General features: G+C 42.5%; 2 protein-coding genes across 5 annotated transcripts; both read right to left on the bottom strand.

Moving 5' to 3' along the window:
- Positions 1 to 608: 608 nt before the first annotated feature.
- Positions 609 to 7,178, bottom strand: LOC118417748 (dnaJ homolog subfamily A member 2-like). The gene is made up of 10 exons (XM_035823448.1): positions 7,027 to 7,178; positions 6,028 to 6,087; positions 5,022 to 5,133; positions 4,725 to 4,845; positions 4,485 to 4,565; positions 4,087 to 4,220; positions 3,198 to 3,340; positions 2,475 to 2,673; positions 1,798 to 1,925; positions 609 to 1,214 (listed from the first exon to the last, which is right to left on the bottom strand). The coding sequence occupies exons 1-10, from the start codon at positions 7,093 to 7,095 to the stop codon at positions 1,029 to 1,031; spliced, it is 1,233 nt and encodes a 410-aa protein (XP_035679341.1). The 5' UTR covers positions 7,096 to 7,178; the 3' UTR covers positions 609 to 1,028.
- Positions 7,179 to 8,854: 1,676 nt separating this feature from the next.
- LOC118417308 (Wilms tumor protein 1-interacting protein-like) lies at positions 8,855 to 27,057 on the bottom strand. 4 transcript variants are annotated; one of them, XM_035822829.1, is made up of 9 exons: positions 24,989 to 27,057; positions 16,950 to 17,051; positions 16,462 to 16,529; positions 15,727 to 15,789; positions 14,143 to 14,273; positions 13,611 to 13,662; positions 12,310 to 12,351; positions 11,665 to 11,733; positions 8,855 to 10,729 (listed from the first exon to the last, which is right to left on the bottom strand). In XM_035822829.1, exons 1-9 carry the CDS (start codon positions 26,475 to 26,477, stop codon positions 10,598 to 10,600), a joined length of 2,148 nt encoding a protein of 715 aa, XP_035678722.1. In that variant the 5' UTR covers positions 26,478 to 27,057; the 3' UTR covers positions 8,855 to 10,597. The 4 variants fall into 4 exon arrangements, with proteins under 4 accessions (XP_035678722.1, XP_035678723.1, XP_035678725.1 ...); XM_035822830.1 differs by having other exon boundaries at positions 13,617 to 13,662; positions 24,989 to 27,056; XM_035822832.1 differs by lacking the exon at positions 12,310 to 12,351 and having other exon boundaries at positions 13,617 to 13,662; positions 24,989 to 27,056.
- Positions 27,058 to 27,069: the final 12 nt, after the last annotated feature.

The following is a 27,069-nucleotide window of genomic DNA, read 5'->3' as shown; positions in this document are numbered from 1 at the left end:
TGACAAAGCTCCGCTGACGACCGAGTTGTTGTATTTGCGTGGCCTATGGTGTGACTACTGTGGTGAACTGTACACGAAAATGGGACTATTTCAAGACAAAATAACATGAACATTTCACTCGCTCCATTGAAGTGTTTTGCATTGCCTGCTGAGCTGTTCTACACAGATACCTACTAGTATTTCTCATTTAACAACTGTACATGGTCAATGTGTACTCATACATTAGGCAAATCAGAAATATTTACCCACAATATACTAGTCTATGCATCTGATTAATTGCCAGCATTTACAACCCCAGAACTATATAAGCAGCTTTCAGTTTACTAGTAGTAATCTCCCAAGTGAGGGTCTAAAACTTAGCCTGGTATCCAGCCGTATCATAGCTCCCTAGTCTCTTCTTTCCTCTACGTATTTGCGTAGAGGACAGAAGAGACTCTGGAGCTATGATACTGCTGGATACCTGGCTATCTAAACCTGTCATTATGACTGTACTGTAGCTATGATGCAGACTGACTAGCATATGTGTACATGTACATGTATGTGCAGCATGGACTGTTAGTGTTACCTAGGCCTCATAAGATAGATTTTATGGATAAAATTTGTGTAGGGGGAAATGTGTTTTCTAAGGTCTAACATATGCTTAGATAGTTCAAGACAATAAACAAATATAGTCAAATCTGTGTGGCAACCTGTGGCCACTCTAAAGGACCACCAAAGAGTAGCCAAAATAGACAGTTGATCCTTATGCAAAGGTGGTCACTGGACACTGGTACAGGTTTGACTGTGTTTCTCACTGTGATTGTTGCATGAAGGGCTTCTGAACATGCTCACTGCCCATATGTCAAAGGGACAATTCTTTTTTAAGGAATGGGATAAAATTGATGTGTGCAGACTATCCTCCACAAAATCAGGTTTATGTGGCCTAAATAGTAACAATGCCCCCCTCCCCACTTTTCTAACATCAGGGTGTGCCTCTATAAGTACATTGTACATGCTGGTACAGAAGCTGTGTTGCCATGACAACGTTGCTACTGATGTGCACACTGAACGTTTGCGCCCCTCGGTCCATCCTCATCGTCCGAGGAATCGTAGGCTTCCCGGCTGTTGGCGCCGGGCGCTCCCCTGGTGGACTCGTACTCCATGAGATCTACTTCCTCCACATCCCCCGCGGGGTGGGGCATGGTGGGGCGGGGCGGCAGCAACCCCTCCAGGGTCTGGGGGGAAAGACAACAATGATTTCAAGGTTCTAGCCAGGATTTTATTTTAGCGTAATGGCAATGGTGTGGAAGGGGGTCTTGGCCCTTCCATTGGTGAGATTTTGAAAATGTAGAGTAAAAATTTGGCATGATACTAAGGTACCCGTGAGGGGATTTAACTTTGTTAACATCACATGTACTTGTGATATTCTGAGTGGCATATTATCATTTTTCGTATTTGATTAGACATTGTTCAACAAGTATGATTGATGGAAGTTGTTCAACACTAGTTGAAAATTAGCGTAGTGGTCCTCTTTTTAGCGTGGTGGTCACAAATTTTAGCGTAGTGCACTAACTAGATGATAGATCCCTAGATTTTGAAGATGGAAAAGGACATTGTTTTAAAGTAGCTGGGATCATGAACTTCAAAAGGACACCTTACAGAAGAATCTCTTCAGCTTGCAAATATGAAGGTGAAATCAATCCCATTAAAAAACTTGGACAAATTCAGAACTTGATTTTTTATGGTATGAATAGTAGACAGCTATCTCCAACCCAGAGAAATGGGGACGTACATCATTAAATGCCTACGGTCACTTACCTTCATTTTAGCTTCATCAACAAAATTATTCTCTGGAAATTTGATGTCGAACTTTATGTACAGGTTTCCCTTCTCGAATGGGTTCCTATAGATTGGCATTCCCTCGCCGACGACCCCCCGGATACAACCTGGAACAACATCACAACAAACGTTAACAATTGGACACAAACTTGTGTGAGGAACTTTATATCTGTACATAAAATAAAGCACTTATCAACAAGCTTTCTATCAGTCCTCTAATCCTTATCAAGTTGAAATGACCCAAAATGCAATGTCTCACATCCAGACCGGACGTGTGACATCAGCAAAGGGTCAAAGGAAGATATTGGATACAAGGTGAAAATACTGGATTCCGAACAGGATTACTTTCACAGGGGAGTGAAAGAGGTCATTTACATCAGAGACCACCAACCTTCCCTCCACCGGGACGAGGGCCGAAACAGACTTCCAAGCACCTTTGACCCCTTGCTGATGTCACACTTCCGTTCTGGATGCGTGACTTAGGCTTTGGGTCATTTCAACTTGAGAAGAATCAGAGTGCTGATCGAAAGCTTGTTGGTAAGTGCTTTATTTTGAATTGTACATAAGGTCATGTACAGTTGGAAGTGAAGATCATCCAAATTTTTACAGAAGTAGAACATAATCCTTTACAACTGTACAGTCTGAGGATCACTTACCTGGTTCTATCACAGATCCTGGGGGATATTTAATAGCCAAATTTCTCCCGTCTAGGTGTTTAACGTTGAGCGTGAAGCCACAGAGTGCCTCCGTCAGCCCGACCGTGTGTGTGAGGAAGAGGTCGGGGCCATCACGCCGGAATCTGTCGTGATCCTTCTCTTGTAAAACCAAGATGATGTCACCGGCTTCCACTCCAGGCTGGGGGGGACAGTAAAAACTTGTTATTCTAAATCTTAACACACTTAAAAATTTGGGAACAAAAGCATATGGTTCAATATCAGTACATCTTTATATGTTCTTGTATAGGAATTAGGAATAATGAGAAAATGTGAAGGAAAGCATGCTAGTCCCCCTCCCGTGCCCAGTGGTATAACCCACCTGTAATTCAAACAACAGGAGCTTATTAAATCATTTGCATCAACACGGTCTTGACTTGTCTTACCCTTGTTTCCTTTGGACTACTAAAATATTGTCTTCCTCCCCTTTTTGCATATTAATTCATAGTAAGGATAAACCTGTTCTCCAACTAGATCTCTTTTGCAAGTCAATTCAAAGCTAGGATATAAAAAATGTCTCCAACAAAATCTCTCCAGTGTCACTGACGAAAGACAACGGATGGTTGTCTGAAACATCTGACTGTTTCCAAAACCATATCCAGTTGCTTGAGTAACTTTTTGCGTATCTTATTACCTGGATGTATACCCTTTATCGACGTGACCCACCTGTTGGTCGCCCTCCCCCCTGAAGGTGATGCGTTGTCCGTTCTTCATGCCCTTGTCGATGTGGACCTCCAGAATTTTGCTCTCTTTCACAACCTTCTTGCCCTGACAGGCGGTGCAGCGGTCACGAGCGTTGATCATCTCTCCTGGAGGTAATAATGTGTATAATAATAGATGAAACACTTGCCACTAACAAGATTTGCTATTTGTAAACTAATAGAAGAACATGTGGAGATAGTGTGCATTACTTCTAATCTTTGTGACTACTACATTGTTAGCTGGAACTTGACTGAGAACTACAAAGCAAGACGACACAGTAGCAACACAAAAACCGCTTTCTAAATTTTAACTGACAAAATCAATGACTGCACTTCCAACTTGTAGGTGACAAAAAGCTGGGGCTCTGATTTTCCCAAAATGACAATATTTTCATCATTTTCATACAAAAATGATCATCATCGCCACTGCCACCCACTTTCTTCAGCACACAGTAACTGTATATGTAAAGACTTCAAACATGTCATTTACTGCAAACCTAAACTCCATTAACACCAACCTCTTTAAAACCTGCTCGACCACTGAGTATCCAATAGCTCACCACACGGTATCTATAAGCTTGTCTCATTTTCTGTTACTGTAAATGCAGAAATGTTCGCGGTGGATTAATGTTCGCGGTTTTCGCAGTGACCACTTCACCGCAAACTTAAAACCACAGCAAACATTTTTCTATTATGGTATTAGACTGCAGTCTATGCTATTGCCGTGAAATTAAAACCACCGCGAAAAGTCATTTTCCCCACTACCGCGAAATTAAATCCCCGCGAACTTAAATGCATTTACAGTATCTCCTTCCAATTCTACATGTATCTGCTGAGCCGATCCTGGAACTCACCTTCTCCGTTACAGTCGGAGCAGACTGACTGCATCTGCTGTACCATGCCTGGTCCGAGCTGCCGGATGGTGACCTTGACTCCGCGACCTTGACATACGCGGCAGGGCTGGACGGCACCTGGTCGGCCCCCTTGTCTGGAAGATAGTTGCTAGTTAGAGGACTTCATCTTATGCACATAAGAAACATCTACAGGCATCCTCCATTGACCAACATTATTTTATGAGATGACAACTCTAAGAGTATTTCTGTATTTTTTACTATCAGTTACAATATAGTATCTTGTTGCCTAGACATGTGTTTTAGCAGAATCTTACCACTGTTATCACTTTGTATTACATAAGAAAGTAGATGAAAAATGAACCCCAGATTTCTAAATAAGCCATGACGACAAAACTTACCCCCGGCATCTACTGCAGATGATGTTTTTACTGAGTTGTAATTTACTTGTCTTGCCATTGTACAGGTCTTCTAAAGAAACTCTGAAAGACAAGATAAAGAAAGAAATATGGTTGAGATACTTTCAAGCAAACCTTTTACATGGCATCAACATAGCATAAAACAAAATAACAGAATATTTTCTTCAGTTTCTTCGCACACAAAAATGTAAGCAAAAATACAAAAATAAGACACACGCTCACCTTAGAGGGTGAATCATGTCTTCTCCTCTTCTGGGACCACGTCGACGCCCCCCTCCCATGCCCCCGAACCCCCCCATTCCGAACAGTCCCCCTCCGAAGATGTGTGAAAACAGGTCTTCCGCTGCAAAAGTATAACAAATAAATTTCACCACATTAGAGAGACATAAGCCATCTAGATAGACACAAAAATGGGTCAGCTATACTGATGAATGGTTTCAAGTACACCATCAAGTGAAACTCAGAAAATACACAAACAACAACAATAACAGACTTGGTTTTTTATAATATATTACATACCTCCCCCTGCACCGCCAGCCCCTTCCTTCAGTCCATCCAGTCCATAGCGATCGTACGTCTCTCGTTTCTCTGCATTGGACAGTACTTCGTACGCAAAACTGATCTCTTTAAACTGAAAATGAAACAAGAATTGTAACAATTCTGTGATTTCAATCCTGTAATAAAATGATGTCTAATGGCCTTTTTCAGTCACCTTAGCAAGTAAAAACCCAACCCAAAACCATAGATGGCATCAATGACATCGTGTATAGAAAAAGAAAACATCTATGGCAACAAGTTTTAGTGCTATCTACGTACAGGGTTCTCCCCAGAGGGTGGAATAAGAGAGGCCCTCCACTATACTCTCAGCCAGCTCCACTATACTACATGTATTTTTCAAATTTAGTGTGTTTCTTCCCTATTTTCTTTGTTAGTTTTGCTAAAATTAATGACAATTCACAGATTTTTGTGCCAAGTGGCATCACTTTTCCAGTCAGCATTGTCTGCAAAAACTTGTGAATGAGCAATGATCAAAACAATAGTCATTTTGCCACTTCACAACAAAGGAATCACAACAATATATTATACTTGTAGCATTTGACACCCTCTGTCATTGCAAAATGAACCCATTTTCATGAAAGCGCAGCGCGTTGGTGCGGGTTATTTTTGCCAGCCCCTCCACTATACTAAAAAATTCTGGGGAGAACCCTGACGTATCTAGTGTACAGTGATCTAGTTCAAGGCCTATGCCCAAGGATGGGCAGTAGGCCCAAGATGGAAAGAAAACGTATCTAGTTTGGGTCCACTTTGGGACCATGTTTTGTCACTTCAATTTCAATTCTTCTTACAATGTTTGTGGTGTCTATTTCAAAACTTCTTATCCATCATTTTTTTTTACCTATTTCACTATTTTTGCAGTCTGCAGAGGATGTCATGGATTTACTTTCTATGTCCTTATCAAAAAAAAGGTGGTTACACCGACTGACCTAAAAAAGAGATGCCACTGAGTTTCATATATGACATTTACCTTCTCTCCGTGTTCTGGGTTCTTATCTGGATGATATTCCTTAGCCAGTTTGTGGTACGCCTGAAAAAATAAACCAAAAATATGAGACAATGTTAAATGTAGAAGATATATCTAAGTAGTTTCAAAGCATGGTTGTAAAAAAAAATGCTTTTGTTCAATTGTTCAAGTGAAAAAAATGACATGTCACATGACCGAGGCTGGCTCATGTCATGAGCATGGGTGGGGAGGGGGGCAGGATTCAACTTTAATCAAGAAAATAGCCTTGCATGATTTGTTACACTAACAATAACGCACCATGATACATGAATCAGTAGTTGGAAGTACAAAAGAAAAACTCCCTACTTGATAGTCGTTACAACTGAAACTAACGGGCCCCTGTGCGCTCTTTTGTCCCACGCCGGCTGGGGAGGGCATGTGGTCGTTACTTAGGAAAAGGGCTAGTCCAAAATTATGTTACCCCTCCGCATTTCAAAATTACCATATTTTCAAGCAATTAAAAACATTTCTAGGGTATCTAGGAAACATAGTACAAGTCTGTCAATCACGGGGCTATGTGACGACGCTGTAGATTCAGAGGAAAGTGGACAGAAGCCCGCCTGTCCGAAGAGAGGACAGGGATCAGTTAGTTCACAGACAAGTTCACACAGACTTGGCTTGGGGTGAAACAGAAACCAAGAGTTTTCCAACACGTAGAAATAGCCTTAAACCTGTTTGACCCAATATTGCAGGCTTTCAGTTCCAGATAACCATTAAAAATGATTTTTTGTCTAATCGCCCACGAGATCACGCCACTATGTGGGTTAAACATGCCAGAAGTACGCCGGAAATGTTCCACAGAAATTGCTAGAATGGGGGGAGAGAAAAACGCGGAGGCCGGCCGGTGTCACACGGTAACCGGCTTCCCGCAAGCTACAGGCGATCTGTGCGGCACTGTAACCACTGAATCGATTCATGATACGTTTATCAACAAAGTGGACTTTATCTAGACCGTGGACTTGCCTTCTTGATCTGTGAGTCCGACGCGTTCGCAGGAACTCCGAGCAGATCGTACAGCCTGGTGTCCGCCATGATGATTCGCCTCTGCAATCCCACCCTTGACGTCACGGCCTTCCCGGCATGCACAGGTCACTGCAATTTGTTTTTTGATCACTAGGAGTCGCTGTGAGACCGCGAATAATTAAACCAAGGGGGTTATAAAAAGACCTCCTCGATTTAACTAAGATTGTGCCATGAAAATGGCTTTTTTGAAACATTTTCTTGCTGACGTTTTTTCAAGTGACACTATTCTAGCTCTGATTTGGTCCTCTGATCGTTTCAGAGCTAGAATTGGATCGATACATGAAGGGTTTCGCTGGCTGGCGTACTTCAAGAAAAATGACAAAATAGAAAGCCCGATACTGGCTAAAATACAGCCAGAGCCTAACCTCGAGCTCTGCTTGGAGAGTAGGGGAAAGGCAACATCAAATCTTGCAAACCATGTTTAATAGACAGCCGCGTTGACAGGCTTTTCTTGCGCAGTTGCTTACACTAAAGTTAGTCGCCGCGGCTAAGTGAATGAAGCGTCTTCATATGGCAACTACACCTGTCCTTGGTGCTGAACACCGTCCACATCCTACAGTGTGTCTTTGCAATTTTCAGTTTTGATTGGATGTTTTAATTCTCTGATGGCAGTTTGGTTATTTGTAATAGAAACATAATTGTGGCAGCCCCCTCCCACTTTTTCCTATACCTTAGTTGTAGACTGAATCTGTTTTTATTTTTATTAGAAAAAAAAATAAAAATAAAAAGACTGAATCTGTAATATTAAAAGATTTTACAACCAGCTTGGTCCACATCTTCAACTTTAAAGATCATAGACCTTGTGACAAGAATGGTGTCACAACCAACAAGACTTTTATTCTTGTACAGTCAAACCTGTCTATAGTGGCCACTCAAGGGACCGGGCAAATGTGGCCACTATAGACAGGTGGCCTCTGTATAGAGGTGATAACTTGTAGATAAAATACCCAAGGGACCGACAAAAAGTGGCCACTATGGACAGGTGGCCCCTCTGTAGAGGTGGCCCCTAATACAGGTTTGACTGTATTTGATTAAAAGTAACTTAGTGACCCTGGCCCTATTCAACTAGTTATACAATGGCCCATCTCCATTCTGTCTATCCATAACATCTGCAAACCATAACTTTGTTCAATGCAAGGAAAAGTGCATTTGAATATGTCCTTGTCTTTAAATTTGAAGCTGTACAACGTTATACATGTATGTTTTTCTAACTTTAAAAGTTTACTTGATGATAATGAATATTCCGGCTTTGGGAAATTGCTGTATCTGGAACGTCTCTGTATCTTTTGAAAAGTTTGTAAAGTTACTCCTTGGAGTAATCTTTTCGATTTGAATGAGTGACAGAAAAATATGGTAGATGCGTTGCGCTAAAAAAAATGTATATTTCCCCCAGAATCATGGGCTTCAAATCACCATGTAGGCAAATGTAAATATTTGACAGCCGGCAATATAAAGGGAGTATGTGGTGGTTATAACTTATGTTACAACTGATGTAATGTATATGTATGAACCACACTACAACTAGACTTTTTCTTAATATTTTACTACTTTTGTGTTTGTTACCATTGTTGTGTTGGTTTGTAGTCGGTTCATTCTATGTAGGGCTAGGGGGACCTGGTTAAATACCATCACCAAAGTCTTGGGCTTCATGGGAAACTGGAACGTTTTCTATGTAAAACTTATTCAATCAGCAGTTTTCAGTTTAAATTTAATCAGCAGAAGAGTAAATTGTATTAGAATTGTATAAATAAAATAGAACACACTGCAATTTCTTCTCATGGTTTAATTTCTTTTTCTGACCTCTCTCTTCCTATCTAGCTTGCCCTATCATACATGCAACAATTGCAGCATTTGCTGTCACATGTGTACAGACAGCACTTTTTACCTATCATCCTGAGCACCCCTATGGGGTGGTACAGTCCAACAATTTGCATACTTCTTGAACCTAACTAAAATAGTAGGATGTCAGGGATCAATACAACTTAACTAAAATGCAGAATATAATACTCATGAGTGTCTTTTTCATAATTTTGGACTAGTACATATTTATCAGGGGGTACAGGGCTATCAACAGAACAAAGTAGCATATTGTAGTTTTGTACAAAAATGCACAAGCTTTCTTCTTATGTTTACAGCTAACACTAAAAGTGTAGAGAACTTTGTCTTCCCTCACATACAAATGACATCTTCAGAGAATTGAAAGAATTTTTCGGTACACACATTTTGCTATGGTACAGACCAGCATAAAATATACTCTGTAAAAATAATACAGCTCTACACGTACACATAAAAGCAGCAATTCTCTGCTTTCCTCGTCTGCAATTACAAAAAGCTTGGCAACACATAACAGAAAAGACAAACAAGTTACAGGAGTTATAAAACATGAAAAGCACTAGACAATTCATTGAATGCATATCTAACTATACAGCTACTGTATGAAATAAAGCGCAAACGAGTATATAAACGTGGATATGGGTATAAATGTACCTCCTAGTACTTAAATCGGAGCAAAGCAACTTGTCTTTCTTTAAAAGACATACCCTGTTTTGATTACAATGCAACTTTTTTTTGCAGCACCTGCAGCTTTAACCAATCCTAGAGGCTAGAACAATAAAACAGTGCAAAGCATCAAGCAATTTGATTGGTTTGCACAAGCTTTTTCAGACTTCCTATAATCAATCCAAATCCTAAGTGACCAGCATCATATATGTATATTTATATATGCAAATACTGACGACAGCAATGGCATGAGTGTTCGGGCATGGCAAAAATGCAGCGTTTACATGATGTGCAGATTTGGTCCACAACAGGCCTCCCGATCCACTTGCAGGGTGGGCCCAAGTTTATGCAGAGCTGTACCCAAATTAAACACACTATAAATTTACCCATTTTGCTGTAAACTAGCCATTCATTAACTTTTCTTACCAACTACTTTAAGTGGGGGGACTGGTTTATTTCTTGGTGTTGCCTGGGTGACAAAGACAAACTTCTGTGTCAATGGCCCAACACCAGGTCCGCCCCAGATGACAGGTACACAGGTTTGTGTACCACAATGTCCTGAACAACCTGCTCTTCCTATCTACCATCTACAACCACAGCGCCAGTGTCTCTGCCTGTATGACAACGTCAGACCTGGCAACACTTTTTGGACGGACCATTTCTGTGCTGCGACAAACCATTTCTGTGTTGACTGTCGGAGTACAGGCACAGCCTATGCCAAGTGTTCTGAGCTACATGCAGTGTCTCCTATTGGCAATTCTCCACGACCCTGCATCAGGAGTTAAAAATCCTTCCTTCATCATTGTTGTTCATCCTCTGTTGTTCAATTGACCATGGCCCATGATTGACTTGTACCTGTTAACAATTACAACATTCCACATGGCACCGGATTTCAGGCAAGGCACAGGTAAAGGCACTTCTAGTGTTCCTTCCGCAACGACTCTCTCCTGTCCGTTGGAAGGCTCGCCTACTACGATATATGAGCTGCCAGGTTGTTTTCTCCAGTTCTCCTTCATAACTCGGTGACTTGTGGTCTTCTCTTCATCCTCTCTAGCCTGACCAGGTGGCAGTCGTGGCACAGCAGGTGACCTTCCAGGGGGTAACATCTCCTGCCTTCTTCATCACTGAATGGTAATGCACAGTCCTGCAGGGTAACATTAAGATGTATCAATCAGTACACGGGTAACATCAACATGTCCTTGACATACAATTTCAGTAGTGTCAGAAAACGATAGTTCACAATGGGATCTCTACTGATGCATAGATCTTTGGCCTGATTTGTTCATTACAGGACTTGAAATACTTTTTTCTGCGTGCCTGCACTGATGCAGGTAACACTGACAATTACCTGCATCAGACAAATTTTACCTGCACCACTCTGAATTTAGGAAGTATGGATCATACTAAAATTGTTGAGGAACCATTGCTAATTTTTTTTTATATACTTAATCAGGGCTCTAGCCAGCGTCCGTTTTTCCGTCAATTGACGGAAATTTGCTGTGTCTGACGGAAAAATTTTCAAACCAATCCGTCAACCTTGACAGACAAGAATTTTTTGGTAGAACTCACTAGAAGGTAGAGGCGGCTTGGGGACGCTGTCCACGGCCGTAAAAGCCACAAACTGTTTGTTTTGCTATTGTTATGATTGTTGACAATGTGTGTCGGCGCCCTTTCGCATTCGATAATCTCATTAAAACCTGTTTTTCAAGGTCTCAGTTCAGTCCTTCTAATCAATTTTCGCGGTTTTCGCGACGATTGGAATTGGCTGACGGAAAAAAATTTCGAGCTGGCTAAAGCCCTGTACTTAATTCATGGTAACAGACTAACAGTCAATGCAGCTACTGGTAATAACATTGCATATACACCTACATCATAGAACAATTATGTCTAAAAGCCAGTACATGGTCCAGTGCAGGTTAGGTGCAGTTAGACACCAGAAATACCTGCACGACTCCAACTTTACCTGCACTAACCTGCATATGCATATTGGTATTTTGAGCCCTGTTCATGAAAGAATTATCTATGTGTCTACTGGTACTACCAATGGCACTGTTGACAAAAGAAAGTTGAAAGACTTACTTCACATCTGTAGCATTCTATATGATAATCTTTGTCCATGGACACCACTCGTATCGTCTCGTCTTTACCCTGGAAGAGGAGAACACAACAAGGTTGACTCACAAAAATTGTACAACACACACGATCTCACATTCCTTTAAAGCAGTTACTGCAATAATGTAGAAAGTTTTATCAGCAAGACTTTGCATCTGGTGTTCAGTGTGGCTTCCCGATCAGGTCTTTGACTATTATGACATAGAAGATTCATTTCTTTAAATGTGTTCAGTTTAGAAAGTGTGTTTTTCTTGATCCCCTTCCGTTAATCTTTAGCACTTCATGTGTCATAGTGTAACAAGTTATCTGCAGCATTTATAACACTAAGCACACAGAGGAACACCAGCAAGCTTACACATGGGGCACGCTTAATTTGCAAGCCACTGATTATCTTGCCTTTACCCACATTTGCAAGCAGAGAGTTTGGCACAAAATCAAGTTGGAAAGAAGTTTAACCAAAGCATTGAGAGAGCTTTCTTTTTCTCCTTTAACTCAAATGTCACCTCAAGATTTTTACGCTTATAAAGAAGGAGGCGCAAACAGCAGGCCAGTTTTCCTTAACGCAGCGAGAAAGCCAAGAACTGAGGAGAGAAATAAGGAGCTGACATCTACCGAGACGATTATCTCCTTCAAGTTGGGAGGCACTTCTGCGTCCTATGGGAAGAAACATTGTTGAGTAACTGAGACATGGAATCTTTGGTTGTTGGCTGAATTTTGACACTTGAATGGCTTTTAAGGATCAATTTTGTCACAGGTTTTCCATACATATCAGCACAGACAACTTTGTATGTACTGCACACACAAGCTAGATGTTTGGTTCATACGTAGATAACTCTAGTAATATAGCAGAGGGGCACTGAGAAGAAGATAGTCACTAGCTTTCTGCAAGAAAGTTTTCATTATAAATCCAGTCAGCAAAAACGTGTTTTCTGTCAAGTTGTGTTGTATCAAAGCAAGAGCAATCTCAACAAATTTGGAAAATCAGTTGTCAATCTTAAAGGATAAGAATCAATCTTGGACCAAGACTGATAACTGAAGAAAAAAAAAATGAAGAAAAATTCTCCCTTACTGGTCAAAAAAGTGGCCCAGGCTGGAAGGACTTAGTGGCCTGTCCTAAATTCCAATAATACAATGGTCTTTGATTTTGTTTTATTGTTAAAAATGCCATGATCCTTTGACCTCAATTAAAAGTGCCTGTCTGGCCAAATGTGAATTGTCCAAGGCCACAAAAAGACACAGAAGTAAACACAGCGTAACAAGTCAGTTCTGAATATGTGTCACCTTTCACACAGTGGCACAAATACTTCTGAAGCTCTGTCCAGTTCATCCAACTTGATTCTGACCAGCATGTACTATAAATACCTGTGCACTATGCACTCTACAACATATTCAAAGCCTACCGGTACTAGTATGAAATGTGTGTATAAGAAAAAAGGTACAGTTTTCATGAATTTGTCTTTCCAACAGGTCTCCTCATACACATAGTGCCTACTTCTTGGATATCTTGAAGAATTCATGTAACAAATGATGATTAAAAATGCTTCATCACATGGTTGCATATTGTGCGAGCTGAGTTCATATTGTGATTGTACTAGAGAAGTTTTAACTACGGAGCACGCAGAAATAGCAACACTACAGGGTTGGGTATCCTCCCCTAGCTTTACCAGTTTTCCATTCCTGTGTTCCTGAAACTAGCCATGACGACTAGATCTCAATTGGCCCATTTCAAACAATGGCAGTTTGGTTTTCAGCCAATCAGATACTGTCTCTCAAGTTGTTGTAGGCATGAATATCAGAGGCTAGTGGAACTGTGACAAGGACTGATTTTTTTTTTTAGTTTTTAGGGTCAGGAACTGGAAGCTGGGGGGAGGGGGTCTAGCGAGGGGCAGAGCAGAAGCCAAGTGGTGGAATACCTCTACCGGAGTAATGGGGAGACGACATCTCGCACACTTTGGCGCAAACTTCCTGTAGAAAAAGCAAGAGCAGAAAACACATCAATGACAGTTGTGGTGAGAGGTTACAAAACAATTGAAGAAGTTATATGTCAACCTGGAGTAATCTCCAAACAGATCCTATGGTAGCACAAGATAGTATCAAAAGCTGGCAGAGGACTGAAGTCGGCTTACGAGTATTTTTTCGCTACCGGCCAAATGGACACCTTTTGACTAACTACGCTCTTTGGTCAGTTTGGTACTATCTTTGCCATTGTAGGATCAGCTTGGAGATTAAACCTGGTGGTCTTTTCCCTCCCATAAGAGAAAGGGAAAATACTCTTTCCTATTCCCCTGCATAGAGAAAACTACAAAACTTCATGCAATGCTTGTGACAGTCTACTTCAATAATGGTCAAGAAATCTCAAGCAAAGTTTCTTTTGGTATCCTCTTTGAAAACTTACAACAAAATTGGCCAAGTTACCCCTCCTCTCAAGAAAAAAAGGTGTCTTACTTGTGATAGTCCTTGACACAGTATATCCTGTTGTCTGCATCGATTGTGAAGGGAACGCCGTCTAAACACTCGTTACACACTGTACACCTGAAGCAGCCGGGGTGAAATGACTTCCCCATCGCCTGCAATATCTGCAATAAAGGGACAGAAAACATCACGGTTAGGCAAAGTCAAGTCCATTACTTATTTCTCACCCCTTTGCATACAAAGTTAAAGGGGTACTAAACTCTAGAAGGGAGTGCTATTTCCCAACAGATTATGTACATGTATCAATGAATTCACAATCAGCAACCTTTTTGAAAAATTTCAGACTTCTGGTGAATTATGCAAGGTGTGTCAATTAAACTCACCGTACCCATGCAGACGCTACCCATGCATTTCCTATACGCATACTTCGTTCATCATGAATATCTATCAAAAAATAACTTGTGAAGTTTAGGACTCATTTAAGGCAAAGGAAGGACAGGACGAATTGAAGGAAAGGACGAAGTAGATAGTATATAAAAGGTAGAACTGCTATGTAGATTGGTAAAGATAGGGGGCTCTCTAAGTCTAACTCGTATAGCCAATCAATTTTTGCACACCTTTCAGCTGCCTAAACCATTACCAACATATAGATAACTCGTCACACTTTCAGTTTAACTCATTGATAGTCATCAAACTTCCAATAATTCCAACAACTGTTATGGTAGCAGCATTGCCTGGCATTTCTATCATTCTCTTTCTTTTTGATGCAAAGCTTAAGTAACAAGGAGGAGAATCCAAAGAGCTGTGTGATGGTTTTTATTGTGTATGTAACATTTTGAAGCATTGCCCCAGTGCCAGTCTACTACTAACTACAATTTGCTAGAATGGGGCCATACTGTAATGCCAAAGCTTGTGTGCAACACAGGCTTGTGTGTTCAGGTATGTGTGGAATTCCACAGGGGCTCATCTACTCTGAACCCTCCTTTGTTTCGCTGATAAAAGAGTAGCAATCACCGGGCCCTTAACAACACAGCCCGTTATTACCTGGCCACAGGTATGTCATTACTGAGAGCTACCCAGACTGGAGAATCTCAACAATCGCAGAGAATAACATGCTGGAAGAGAGAGAGAATTAAGTGCAGCCTTTTGTGTTGAATTTTTGGGGTTTCTGTATTGTTTTGAACATTGTAGCTTGCTTGAGTCTGTTATTTGAATTTTTGTTTCTGGATACATCTATTTTGTTAAAAGTGGCGGGTTTAAGAGGCACAACTATGCCAATCGGTTGGTCAACCTTTTGTAGCGTAGTGGTTAGTGCTGCTGGGTTCCAATACCAGGTGTCGCTATGTTGTTTCTTTCTGTTTCTACTCCTTTCTTACATTTTCAGTAGCATTTGTGTTCTGATAATTTGTGCCATCTACTATTGTTATTGTTGAAGAATGCTGCCCTCATTCATTGTTATATTGGTATTTCAGTCCTCTCTTACATTTAAAGCACTTTATTTCAATGGCCAATGCATATGTCTGATAATGAAATTCATCCCCATCAAACTTTGTTCCAACCCTAAGCCCTCCAAATGGACTAGCCCTTCCAAACATTACACACAGATACGGGACGTACCATTTCCATGATGAGGTGCCCGCATACTACACATTTCTCGGCTGTTTGCTGGAAACCAGAGTACTGTGGAGGCAAACAGAGTCAAGTCAATATAACTGTGGAACAGATGATCTCTGTGTGCTAAGGTTCTACAGCAAATGTGTCTTTTGAAACAAGGTTTTTCTAGAAGTCTGGCCTACTGTGTTGTGAATCAATCAACTACAGCAGTGTAATTGTATGAACTATTGTGCAGAAATAAGGAAGTACAGACTTGATGTTAGAATTGGACAAGTTTTCTAAAATTTTGGGCAGGCACATAAAAAATTTACTTGCCTGAACCAATTCTTCTCTTGGCCAAAATTTAATTGCCATTTTCATATGCATTTTCACTTCCAGCAATGGAATTCTTATCATTGCCTCTATTTTTCTATGTTGATCATAGCTTGATGTCATAGCTATAAAAAATCTCACTCATGGAAAAATCTTACTAATGATCGAGCAAGTAGGGTAGGACATGCATTTGCCTGATCAGCACTTTCACTTGCCCCGGAAATAGGGCTAGTGGACTTGTCCAACCCTGGATGTCATGGATTTAGCTTTGAGAAGAGGTTCAAGAGTATGAAACTTCATTAGAAACTCCAGTGTATGCAACTTCATTCTTTTTATGTCCATCATAACATAATGCTATTAAGTTTTTCTTTACTTTCAGTCCCTCCCCTTTCCTAGTCTGGTCCTACTTAGACTGTAGTTCCTTACCAGATAGTCTTCTTCACAGTACACCTTCCCATTGACGTTGTAGAAAGCTTTACCACGTAACGTTCTCCCTGGAGAGAACAACAGACAGACTGTCAGTAATGTGATCTGTTAAACTGTAATCATCAATAACATTATCAATAACATTATCAGTAACATCTCAATAGCACATTAGTATGACCTGCTCCTTTATCAGCAATCTATTGAACTTATTACTGAAATATTTCTTTCTTTTATGTTAGAAGCAACTTTGAACACCATCTAAATCTTTAAATAGGGCCGATTTACACGAGGCAAAAAAATAACCTTATCCTACAATGTTCGACACGCGACGCGTGTCCTAGAACACTTTTTTGCCTGTGTAAAAACGAAAAAGACGTGCTGCGCCGTGCCAAAGTGAGGCACTGCGTCGAACGTCGTGGACAAGTAATTTTTTGCCTCTTGTAAATCTGCCCTTAATTTTGACTAGCATGAGAAGATGTAGAACTGACCACATGAGCAGCAGGCGAAACACTGTGTATGGTAGAGGTTTCCCATGGCCTGGCACGCCTGTCCTGCACCGTTCACTGCCTTTCCACACGCATGACACTCACCTGAAACAAGAAAAAAAGTTTGTATCATCATAATTCATTCAGCAAATTTGTCTTTGAACTTATAGCCGCACACAACACTTGTATCTGCCAATGTAATTCATCAATTCGATTTTGTGGAATTTCACACATTTGTAGAATCAGACCTTAAAAGCCGTATCTGTATCCATATCGCGAGTGTTGGCAGACGTCTTATACGGCATGCTGAACTCACTCATAATCTAACTAACATCTGTACCTGTAACTTAACCTCGCAATCCACAAATATATACCCACTTTATAAATAACTTTATAACCAAGTTATAGTGACAGCGATGTGCCACGTCACTCAAAATAGGGTCGGGCGAGCTCACTTTGACCTTCTGATGTCACAGTTATGGTAACTCGACACCGCTGCCACAGGTTCCGGTTGCCTGGCAACCAGGAGAATGTGACATGTGAATTGACAGTCTATGGGAGGCACCAACCCAACCCAAGGGGCAAAACAACATGACACACCAGTTCATACATGATACTCTTCTCGTCCCATTTTGGTTTCTACAGGAAGATTTGGCTACGAGTACACGCACGACTCTTCCTAGAGTGTTCTGTGAACACAGGACTTTGTGTACCTTTCACCCACCTCTATATATGGGGCCCTGGTCCAAGAATAGCGTTGTTATGAGTTTGACATCTGTAACTGGCTCTTGTTTCAGCGTATTAACTGCTGGGCCATTCTGCCCTTTCTGACGGATTCCACACTCTTTGAGAGGTCAGTAAAAATGACAAGTATGCAACATTTAACATGTTATCAAAGCGGCCATCTCCGAAACTATTCCTCCAAAAAAGTGTGGCTATTTCTGAGAGCGGTAGACAGATTGAAACGGAGGGATTCCCCTACTCTGTACAGAGGTGGCTGAGAATTCCAGACCATAAATCCTACCTATTTATGGCTGATATCTACAGACATCTGACACACGGCTGACACAACCACACGTAGGGTGTAATGTATGTCAATAACATCCGACTGCTGTATGAATCTATACTATATGTTACAGTACAAATTTATCAGTATTTCTTCTGTAGCTTCCAGGACTCAGCGGGGGTCCTCTTTGCTGTGCCAGAAAAACACATCAGTTACAAGATTTCAGTCTACTCCCATAAAATGCAACAACAATAAAAGATGAACATGAGCAGCCTATATCATATAGCAGAGTTCACAACACATAATATTAAGCACTAATAAAAGTTTGAGATAATACTTGACATAAAATATGGTATGTTTGTCATTTCTGGTTGTCCTTGGGAACAAAAAAGACTCATAAAATGAAGATGTCAAGGCCATTTATGGAACCAGAATTTCACAAAAATAACAGGCCTTCCGTAAACTTTCCCCTTAACTTGTCAATCATTACCAGGGTTGGACAAGTTTTCTAAAATTGACTTGTCCTATCGGGCAGGTACTTAAAAAATTTACTTGACCGAACCAACTTTTCACTTGCCCGAAATCTAAATGACATTTTTCTATGTATATTCATGGCCTTCAATGGAATTTTTGTTATTGGCTCTATTTTCTGTGTTAATCAATGCTTGATGTCATGACTTTGAAAAGTAGCAAGTACATCAAAATCTCACTCAATGGAGAAAAGCTAACTTGTCCGATCGGGCAAGTGGGGAAGGACATGCACTTGCCCGATTGGCATTTTCACTTGCCCGGGACTATAGGGCTAGTGGACTTGTTTATCCCTGATTACACTGCACAGGAGGAATTCTAAACCTGCATCAAAATGGCACTTTGACAATATAAGCCAATACCAGAGACCGCACCCTTCCTGACAATATTGTCTGAGTTGACTGAGTATAAAAGTAGGTATTTCCACCAAAACTTGAGAAACATCCTATACCGTACTTACAAATTGCCAATCAACAAGACAAAGCAGATACAACCATAATACTCAGTGTTTCAACTGCCTGTTTTTAAATGACAAATTACACATAGTCCCAGTGGGTCTACACCACACATTGCTTTTACAGCACACACTGATGGGAAAGGGTTTGCTCAAGACTACAGCTGTATTTTTTGTTGGTGAACACAACAAAGCTAAGTAGTTCTGAGGACATTCCTGCAGTCTGACGGTTTTGTAAGATCAGACGTGGGGTAGAAAGAGAAACCACTGTGCGTTTGAAAGGTATTTCCTGTGCGCGGTAAGGGATATATTTCATCCAGCAGGTTTGCACCTGATATTGCACACCTAGCAGGAACAAGTCAAGCTTTTCGTCCTTCCCTGAGATTAAAAAGCAGTGCTCCCTTTTCTAAAAGTGTACATTATTATTCGAAAGGAGGTTTTCGGACTTTCAAAAGCATCATCTTTCAAGATGCTCAAGATACCTCTTGAGAAAGCAAGATTTCTTCTACATTCCAATATTTCTTTCCCAACATATGCATAGATATGTGTTACGGTCTCATTCATGTATTACAGTGGTCCAATTGGCCACCCTATAAGAGTTTTTAAATGAAGAAATTAGCAGGAAATGTTTGGCAGCCGCACAGTCCGGGTTCTGAGTGGTGCGGTTGTACACTAACAGCAAAAAAGTGCCTCTTCAACTTGCAGGGAGTGACTAATTGTAGTCTGTAAAAAACGTATGGTATTTGGTAATTGGCAATTTTTTTTTTCATGACATACTATATTATAGGATAAATGTGCTCAACATTAAAGAAATACTATGGTGATATTTCCCGTAGCACTCAGGTAAAACGCAGTTTTACATAACCTCCTATGCAGCTAAAAACTCATGAACAAATATTCCAGATTTCCGGGGACTCCAAATGGAAGTTGTTGAATGTCACCAGTGTTCTAACCCCATTTGTCCTTGTTAGAGTACTCTCAGAAGATCTGGTTCTGCAGGGTTTGTGTGGAAAGTGCTGTACTGATAATGAAGCCCCAGGGACCATATTAACCCTCACTTCTCCACCAGCTGCTAATTGGGTGATTTACACTCCCCGCCCCTGCAATATTCAATCATAATCTATCTTCTAAACTTCAAAGTACCCACTCCTGACGAGATATACATGTAGACTAGAGTTAACTTTCATATCTTATTTAAACAAGCATCCTTTCCCATTCGTTATATTTTCCTGACATAGCATTAGCAGGGTTGGACAAGTCCACTAGTCCGATTGTCCTGGTCAAGTGAAGGGCAAGTAAGATTTTTTGATGAGGGAGATTGTGATATAATACATGTACTTGTTATTTTCTGCAGTCATGGTATCAAGCTTTGTTCACAGAAAATGGTTAGTAAAAGAATCCATTACTGGAAGTGATAATACAAAGAAATTTTTTTTTAAATTTTGGACAGGTAAAATGTTACTTCGGGTAAGTAAATTTTGTATGTACTTGCCTGATAGGACAAGTGAATTTTTTAAACTTGTTAAAGACTGCATAGTTGACTTTAGTTTTAAACAATGTTCCAAAGTTTGGTGACTTTCAATTTGTGTGTACATGTATAGGTGAAAGGGTGTTTGAAGTCCTATTCTGTGAGAGGTTCTGACTTCTGTACAACAGCTGGCTAAAGTAAACATGCAAGAGTTCAGGAAGTTGTAGCTTCTGCCACATGCCTAAAGGCTACACTGTAAACATGTATGATGTCACTGTCACACACTGGAGGTCATGTCTTAGAGTCTAGTCTAGGAGAGGAAGCTTGTCAGACAAGTGTTCAGGTGTCTTACATCATGTCAAGGGTTAAACCATACGAAGGACCATTGGGTCAAAACGTGTTTTAGCGAACGAGCTGTGTGCTCACAGCGAATGGGCTGCGTGCTCGGCGAACGAGCTGTGTGCTCACAGCGAAAGGGCTGTGTGCTCGGCGAAGGAGCTCCGCAGTGTGCTCACAGCGAAGGGGCTGTAACACCAGGCTGAAGCTGGCCGCCGATTGGTAGCCGCCGATCCAGTCGCCGATTCGTCATTACACAAAACATATAGCATCCCATTCAAAGTTCCTAATTTCCTTTAAAAGCTTAAATGGACATCAAGAACTCTATGACCACCCATATATGTATGTATAAACATAAATAATAACAGAAAGTATTATATCAACGATTAAGCACCAATAATAGACCCAATTGGGCGGCCAACTTCAGCCTGGTCTAAAATCGGCTGCCTTTAATACGGCTTGTAGAGCAATCTGCTACTTATCGTGGCCCGTGGATGTTAAGATGAATTTAGATAGCGCATACCCTAACGTATTCAAAACAAATATCAAATCTTACGGGCCAAATTTAATTAATGAACTAGAGGGGTATTAACTAATAAAGAAAGGGGGCGCTAAAATACGCTGCCATACGGCTTGAAGAGCAATTTGCAGAACTACATACAGACAAATGAGTTTCTTCCCAAGGACAATTAGGGAATGGAATTCATTACCCGCAGAGACAGTAACCGTGCCGTCAATAGCAGCCTTCAGGGAAAAGATGGCTCATCTAAACTAACTACTTCAGCATACCTTATGATCACCATGAAACTACGACATGTTCAAGCATTTACTAGTGACCTGACCTCTGACCTGACTCAACTCAACAGTGTGACAGATTCATCGGCTCGTCGATGTTGGTCACCTACCGCAAAGAAGAAGAAGATGCTACTATATATAAACGTGGTTCGTGGACTTTCAAGACGAATTTAGATAGCTTATACCCCAACGTTTTCAATACAAGTATCAAATCTTACGGGCCGGATTTAATTGATGAACTAGAAGGGAGCTAATTGAGTTGAAGCAGTTTGGTCTATAAGAAATCGGCACTGAGCTCTAGTTCATCACGTAGTATATACGGTTTAAGTGCCTCTTAAATATGTTAACGGGTCACGTTTAGATACGTAGTAGATTGCCCTACAAGCTAGCGCTGTTTGCATTTGGCAGCCGATTTTAGCCCCCCTTTGCTTGGGTATTTCCTATTAGTTAATTCCCCTCTAGTTCATTAATCAAATCCGACCCGTAAGATTTGATACTTGTTTTGAATACGTCAGGGTTTGCGCAATCTAAATTCGTCTAAAAATTCACGGGCCACGTTAAGATAAGTAGCAGATTGCTCTACAAACCGTATGGCAGCCGATCTTAGACCAGGCTGAAGTTGGCCACCGATTGGACCTATCATTTGTCCTTAATCGTTGATATAATACTTTTTGTTATCATTTATGTTTATACATACATATATTGGGTGGTAATAGACAATATCCAGCAGTTCTTGATGTCCATTCAAGCTTTTAAAGGATATTGGGAATTTTTAGTTTCTTCGAATGGGCGTCTGAATGATGCCACGTTTTGTCTAATGACGAATCGGCGGCTGGATCGGCGGCTACCAATCAGCGGCCAACTTCAGCCTGGTTCACAATCTCCTTCGCCGAGCATGCAGCCCCTTTGCTGTGAGCACACAGCTCTTTCGCCGAGCACGTAGCCCCTTTGCTGTGAGCGCACAGCTCTTTCGCCGAGCACGCAGCCCCTTTGCTGTGAGCACACAGCTCTTTCGCTGTGAGCACACATGTACTTTGCCGAGCACACAGCCCTTTCGCTGTGAGCACACAGCTCGTTCGCCGAGCACGCAGCCCATTCGCTGTGAGCACACAGCTCGTTCGCCGAGCACGCAGCCCATTCGCTGTGAGCACACAGCTCGTTCGCCGAGCACGCAGCCCATTCGCTGTGAGCACACAGCTCGTTCGCCGAGCACGCAGCCCATTCGCTGTGAGCACACAGCTCGTTCGCCGAGCACGCAGCCCCTTAGCTGTGAGCACACAGCCCCTTCGCTAAAACACGTTTTGACCCAATGGTCCTTCGTAAAACCATTACTACATGTTACTGATATAAGTGGGTGACATGTCCTTCTTAGGCCCAATCTACACACAGTTTTTACCGATATCTGTGGAGATGTCGGGAGGGATCTAGAACGTAGGGGGCCGGACACCCATGGCGCTTGCAGTCATAAACATATAGCACGATTTTCCAAATGGCGTTATATGCTAATGAGCCTTCCCGAAGTCGTGAAGCATCTACACGCGCGCGAAGCTGTCGGGGACCCCTGCTAAGCTATCGGTAAGGTATCGTACGAATGGTCCGGACCTTTCAGGAGAAATTTTCCCGATATCGTAATGGCGATATAGTAGTTCCATCAAGATGATGAAAAAAAGCTGTCGGCGAGAGGTTGTAGGCTCGCCGATATCGGGAAAAACTGTGTGTAGATCGTGCCTTAGTCCTAACTAGTACCCCTGCCAAAGACTATACTTTCAATGGGGCCTGTTGGTTTCTTGATTTGTTATCTTGATTTGTTAGCTGTGAAAGCAACCTTCAGTCATTTTGGAAGTGGGAATGAAGATCTTATCTTATCAAAAGTGTGCCTTTTACTACTCTTCAAGCAGAGGTTGAGTTGCATAGATATAGCAGTAGTCGGAAAAATTACATGGGCACTCCTCTTCCTGTGTAATTTTTCCAACTACTGCAGAATTCAAAATTAGACTTGTCTGATACTTGCTCAAAAGTTAATTTTAACTATCAATCCTCAAATAGAATTCCTGACACCAAAGAGAATATATTACTAAGTGAAAAATGTATATCAAAAAATTATCATAATACATGTGAAACTTCTATATTTGCAGCAAGTTGCTGTACAAGTGCTTGTTCAGCCTTGTTGAGATGAGGATGACATAGATGAAACCAAGAAGACCTGTACAAAGGAGAGTGTTTATCTGGGCAAGAATAACAGTTTGTGCAGTTCCTGCAATTTGTTGTCCCTTGTCAACAGACCATCAAAACCAACACTTTCACTGCAGGAATTTCACTGCCTTTTGTAAAACGCCTGAACATTTTCTAACCCCTTACAAAACAATTCTACAGAAATGCTTTCTAAGACAATCACTTGCTCTATTTCTGGCCTACATTGACTCATAGTCATGACAATGTCAGGAAATATGTAGACTTGATACAAGATCTGGATGTGCAGTCTGAATAAAGGGGTTTGTGGGATAAGGTATGGTACACATGCATACTAGTGGCAACAGTCTCCAATATCACCTACTCCTGACTTCTTTTGTCAACTTAACTGGGTTCTTCCAAATCCTCTTTGTGAACAAAACTAAGGCAAGGAAACAAGAACACAGTCATGTCAACCTTATTGAAGTGCTTGCGGAAACGGTACACAATGGATGAGTTTATCCTGCCACAAGGTGAGAAACAGATACAGAAACAGTAGGAAGCTCAGCAGCTAGGCTAACATTGCAGCCATAACAAATAGACAAGGGACACCAAGTGTACATGACACTGATGGGGAATAGCAAATATTTCTGGTAAATACAAAACTGTCCTCGGCAAGACAGGTCAGCAAATATTCCTTTGGCCAAGTTTGGGGGACAACCAGTTCCAACTTCAAACCAACCCAAGAACTCTGCTCTGCTCTACTCTACTCTTACTTACTTTTAAGAATTAAGATACCTAAATGAACAAATGCTAACCCAACAGAATCCTGGCAATACAAAATGTTTCAACTCCAAGCAGATATTGTGTCATTAGTATTGACTGGCCAGTAGCAATACAAAATCAGTGCATAAGAAAAATGAAAACCACAATAAGAAATTCTACTAAAAAAAAGGGACAATCTCTTGGCCATGACTCGAGATCATCAGGCTATGACACAGAAACTCAGTCTTTTTGTATATAGTTTTGGACTGAATTTGAAGTTAAGTTTTCCCCTACGCGTGGTATGATTGGCATTTAGAAAACGACTTTCCACATCTCAAGTGACCAGTGTATTTGTAGTAAAAAGAAAACACATAAAGACGTGATTCAGACGCCTTTTGATGGGTTCATCCTTTAAACTTGTTTACAGGGAAAACAAAGCCGAAGGACTAGACAACAAATGGTTAGGTCAGGGTAGGGTCAAGGCTGGTGTGACAACCTGGATTTCCCTTGTCAACACTTACCAAAGTACTCTCCCTGTGGAAGATCGTCAAGTTCACCCTCAAGTTCTCTGGTCATCGCTTCCAGTTTGAGCTCGGCGGATGTGGGCCCTGATGCTCTCGGCGGCGTCACCTCGTACCGCAACTTGGGCTTGGCGGCGGTCTGGGCTCTACTGCCGGCCGGTACGGCTCGCTGTTGCTGCCCGTACGGGGTGGAGTACTGTACCTGGCCGGGCCCGGAAGTGGCCACTACGGTGTCCGTGCCGTATGGCCTGGCCGAGCTATATCCAGCCGGCCCCCCGCTATTTTGGCCCGCATGCTTGACATCGTACCCGCCGGTGGATGTAGTGGAGACGGCGGGACGGGGGGCCGTGGCGAACCCCCTGCCTTGTTTATCGTAGGTGACGGATGAAGTCCGTGGGGAGGGGGGTTCCAGGGTCTGCCCCGTGCTGAGCAGGCCTGACCCGGCGGGGACGGTATGCTTGTAGACAGGGCCTGGGTCATACCCTGTCGGGGGCCCCGCCCGGGAATTTGAGCCCGGGTAAGGGGAGGGGTAGGCTAGACTGGAGCGCGGGCTCGAGTGCTGGCTGTCGGAGCTAGCGCCGCTCGAGCGCGGACTGGAATGGTGCTCGAAGCCCGACAGGCTCGTCCTAGGGCTGGGGTACCTCTCGGCGGGTGGGTTGACCAGGCTGGACCGAGGGGAAGGGTACTTCTCAACGGTCGGGTTGGAGAAGCTGGACCGCGGGCTTGAGTGTCGCGAGTCCTGCGAAGAGCTCGTCAAGGAAGACCTGGGACTGGAGAGCCGGGAATCGTGCACAGCCGACGAGTGGTTCGGTATAGAGTTTCTGTCCCCCTGTAGAAGTTGTTGTGAATGGTTCGGCTGGACATTTCTCGGACTTTGGGAGTGATTTTGCAGAGAATTTCTCGTCGACTGTTGCGGCATGACACCTGGTGACTGCCCGCTGACACTCGATCTCGGGCTGGAATGGTGAGAGTCGAAACTGGCACTAGAGCGCGGACTGGATTCGTAGCTCGCCCTCCCCCCTTGGTGAGGGGAAAACTGACGTGTGTGTGGCTGTTGTTGTTGAGGGTGGCCCCCTCTCCTCTGACCGGCGTCTGACAGGCCCTCCTCAGAGTAGTTGGATTTCAGCGACGCGTAACTTGGCACCGCTCCTGGCGACGGGACTGAGCCGGGAGGGGGGGCTTGGCGGTAGTCCTGGTCCGGGTCCACGACTAGCACTCTCTCGACTTGTACCGGGAAACTGCCATACGGTTTGCCCCTTCCCTCGGGACTGTACGGAGAGGAAGGAGAGGGACTGTCGCGGCTATCTCGCTTCCGTTGCCTCTTCAGACTGGGATCAAACATTTCACGTTTTTGCTCGAACGCCAAGTCGCTCGCAGACGTGTCGCTAGCAAGCCGAGCGATCCCGTACCCGCGGGGCTCCTCAAACAGGTTCATTTCCTCCAGAATTTTGTCCGTCTCCCTCCCGAGGTCCTCGTCAAAATCCTCCATGATGATCGGAATTCGCGACAATCCCAGAAAATCCGGTGCAAGTCACTCAAAGTTCCTCCGAAATTTCCCAGAAACTTTTCACAACGCCATCTCACGACCTGCTCCAAAATGGCGGGTTACGGCGGAGGGATCTGGGCTGCATTCCAGCGACATGATGCAAACCGGAGCCGCTTTTCACACATCCCCGCCGAATGTTTGGAATGTGACGTGTTGTACGGGACGCGGGCGGGCGGACTGTGCACGTGTGGTCCCGGGACAGGGGTTGACAGGCCACGGTGCCGCCGGGACAGGACGTGATAGATGGGGACTACGTGGTCTAACTTGGAATGTGCGGAAACATATCGGAAGCGGAAAAGCAGTGAACAGACCCCGCGGAATGCACACCGGCGCATGCGTTTTGGATCAAACACCCGGCATGCAATGCGCGCACGTGCCAAAATTCTGATCAAAACACTTTGTCGTCTGCTTTCAGGTCTCTCAGCGGTGTCTAAAAGGGCGTGTGTCGTTTCGACTCGGTCTCGTTCGTCTTTTATCTGTTTTCATAGTTTCCATCCGAAATAAAATGTGGCGCCGTGTGTGGCGCAACCTGTAG

The sequence above is a fragment of the Branchiostoma floridae genome, chromosome 6 (genome assembly GCF_000003815.2).
Source record: "Branchiostoma floridae strain S238N-H82 chromosome 6, Bfl_VNyyK, whole genome shotgun sequence".
Lineage (NCBI taxonomy): Eukaryota > Metazoa > Chordata > Leptocardii > Amphioxiformes > Branchiostomatidae > Branchiostoma > Branchiostoma floridae.
The sequence above is the reverse complement of the archived record's forward strand: the minus strand, read 5'-3'. Positions and strand labels throughout refer to the sequence as shown.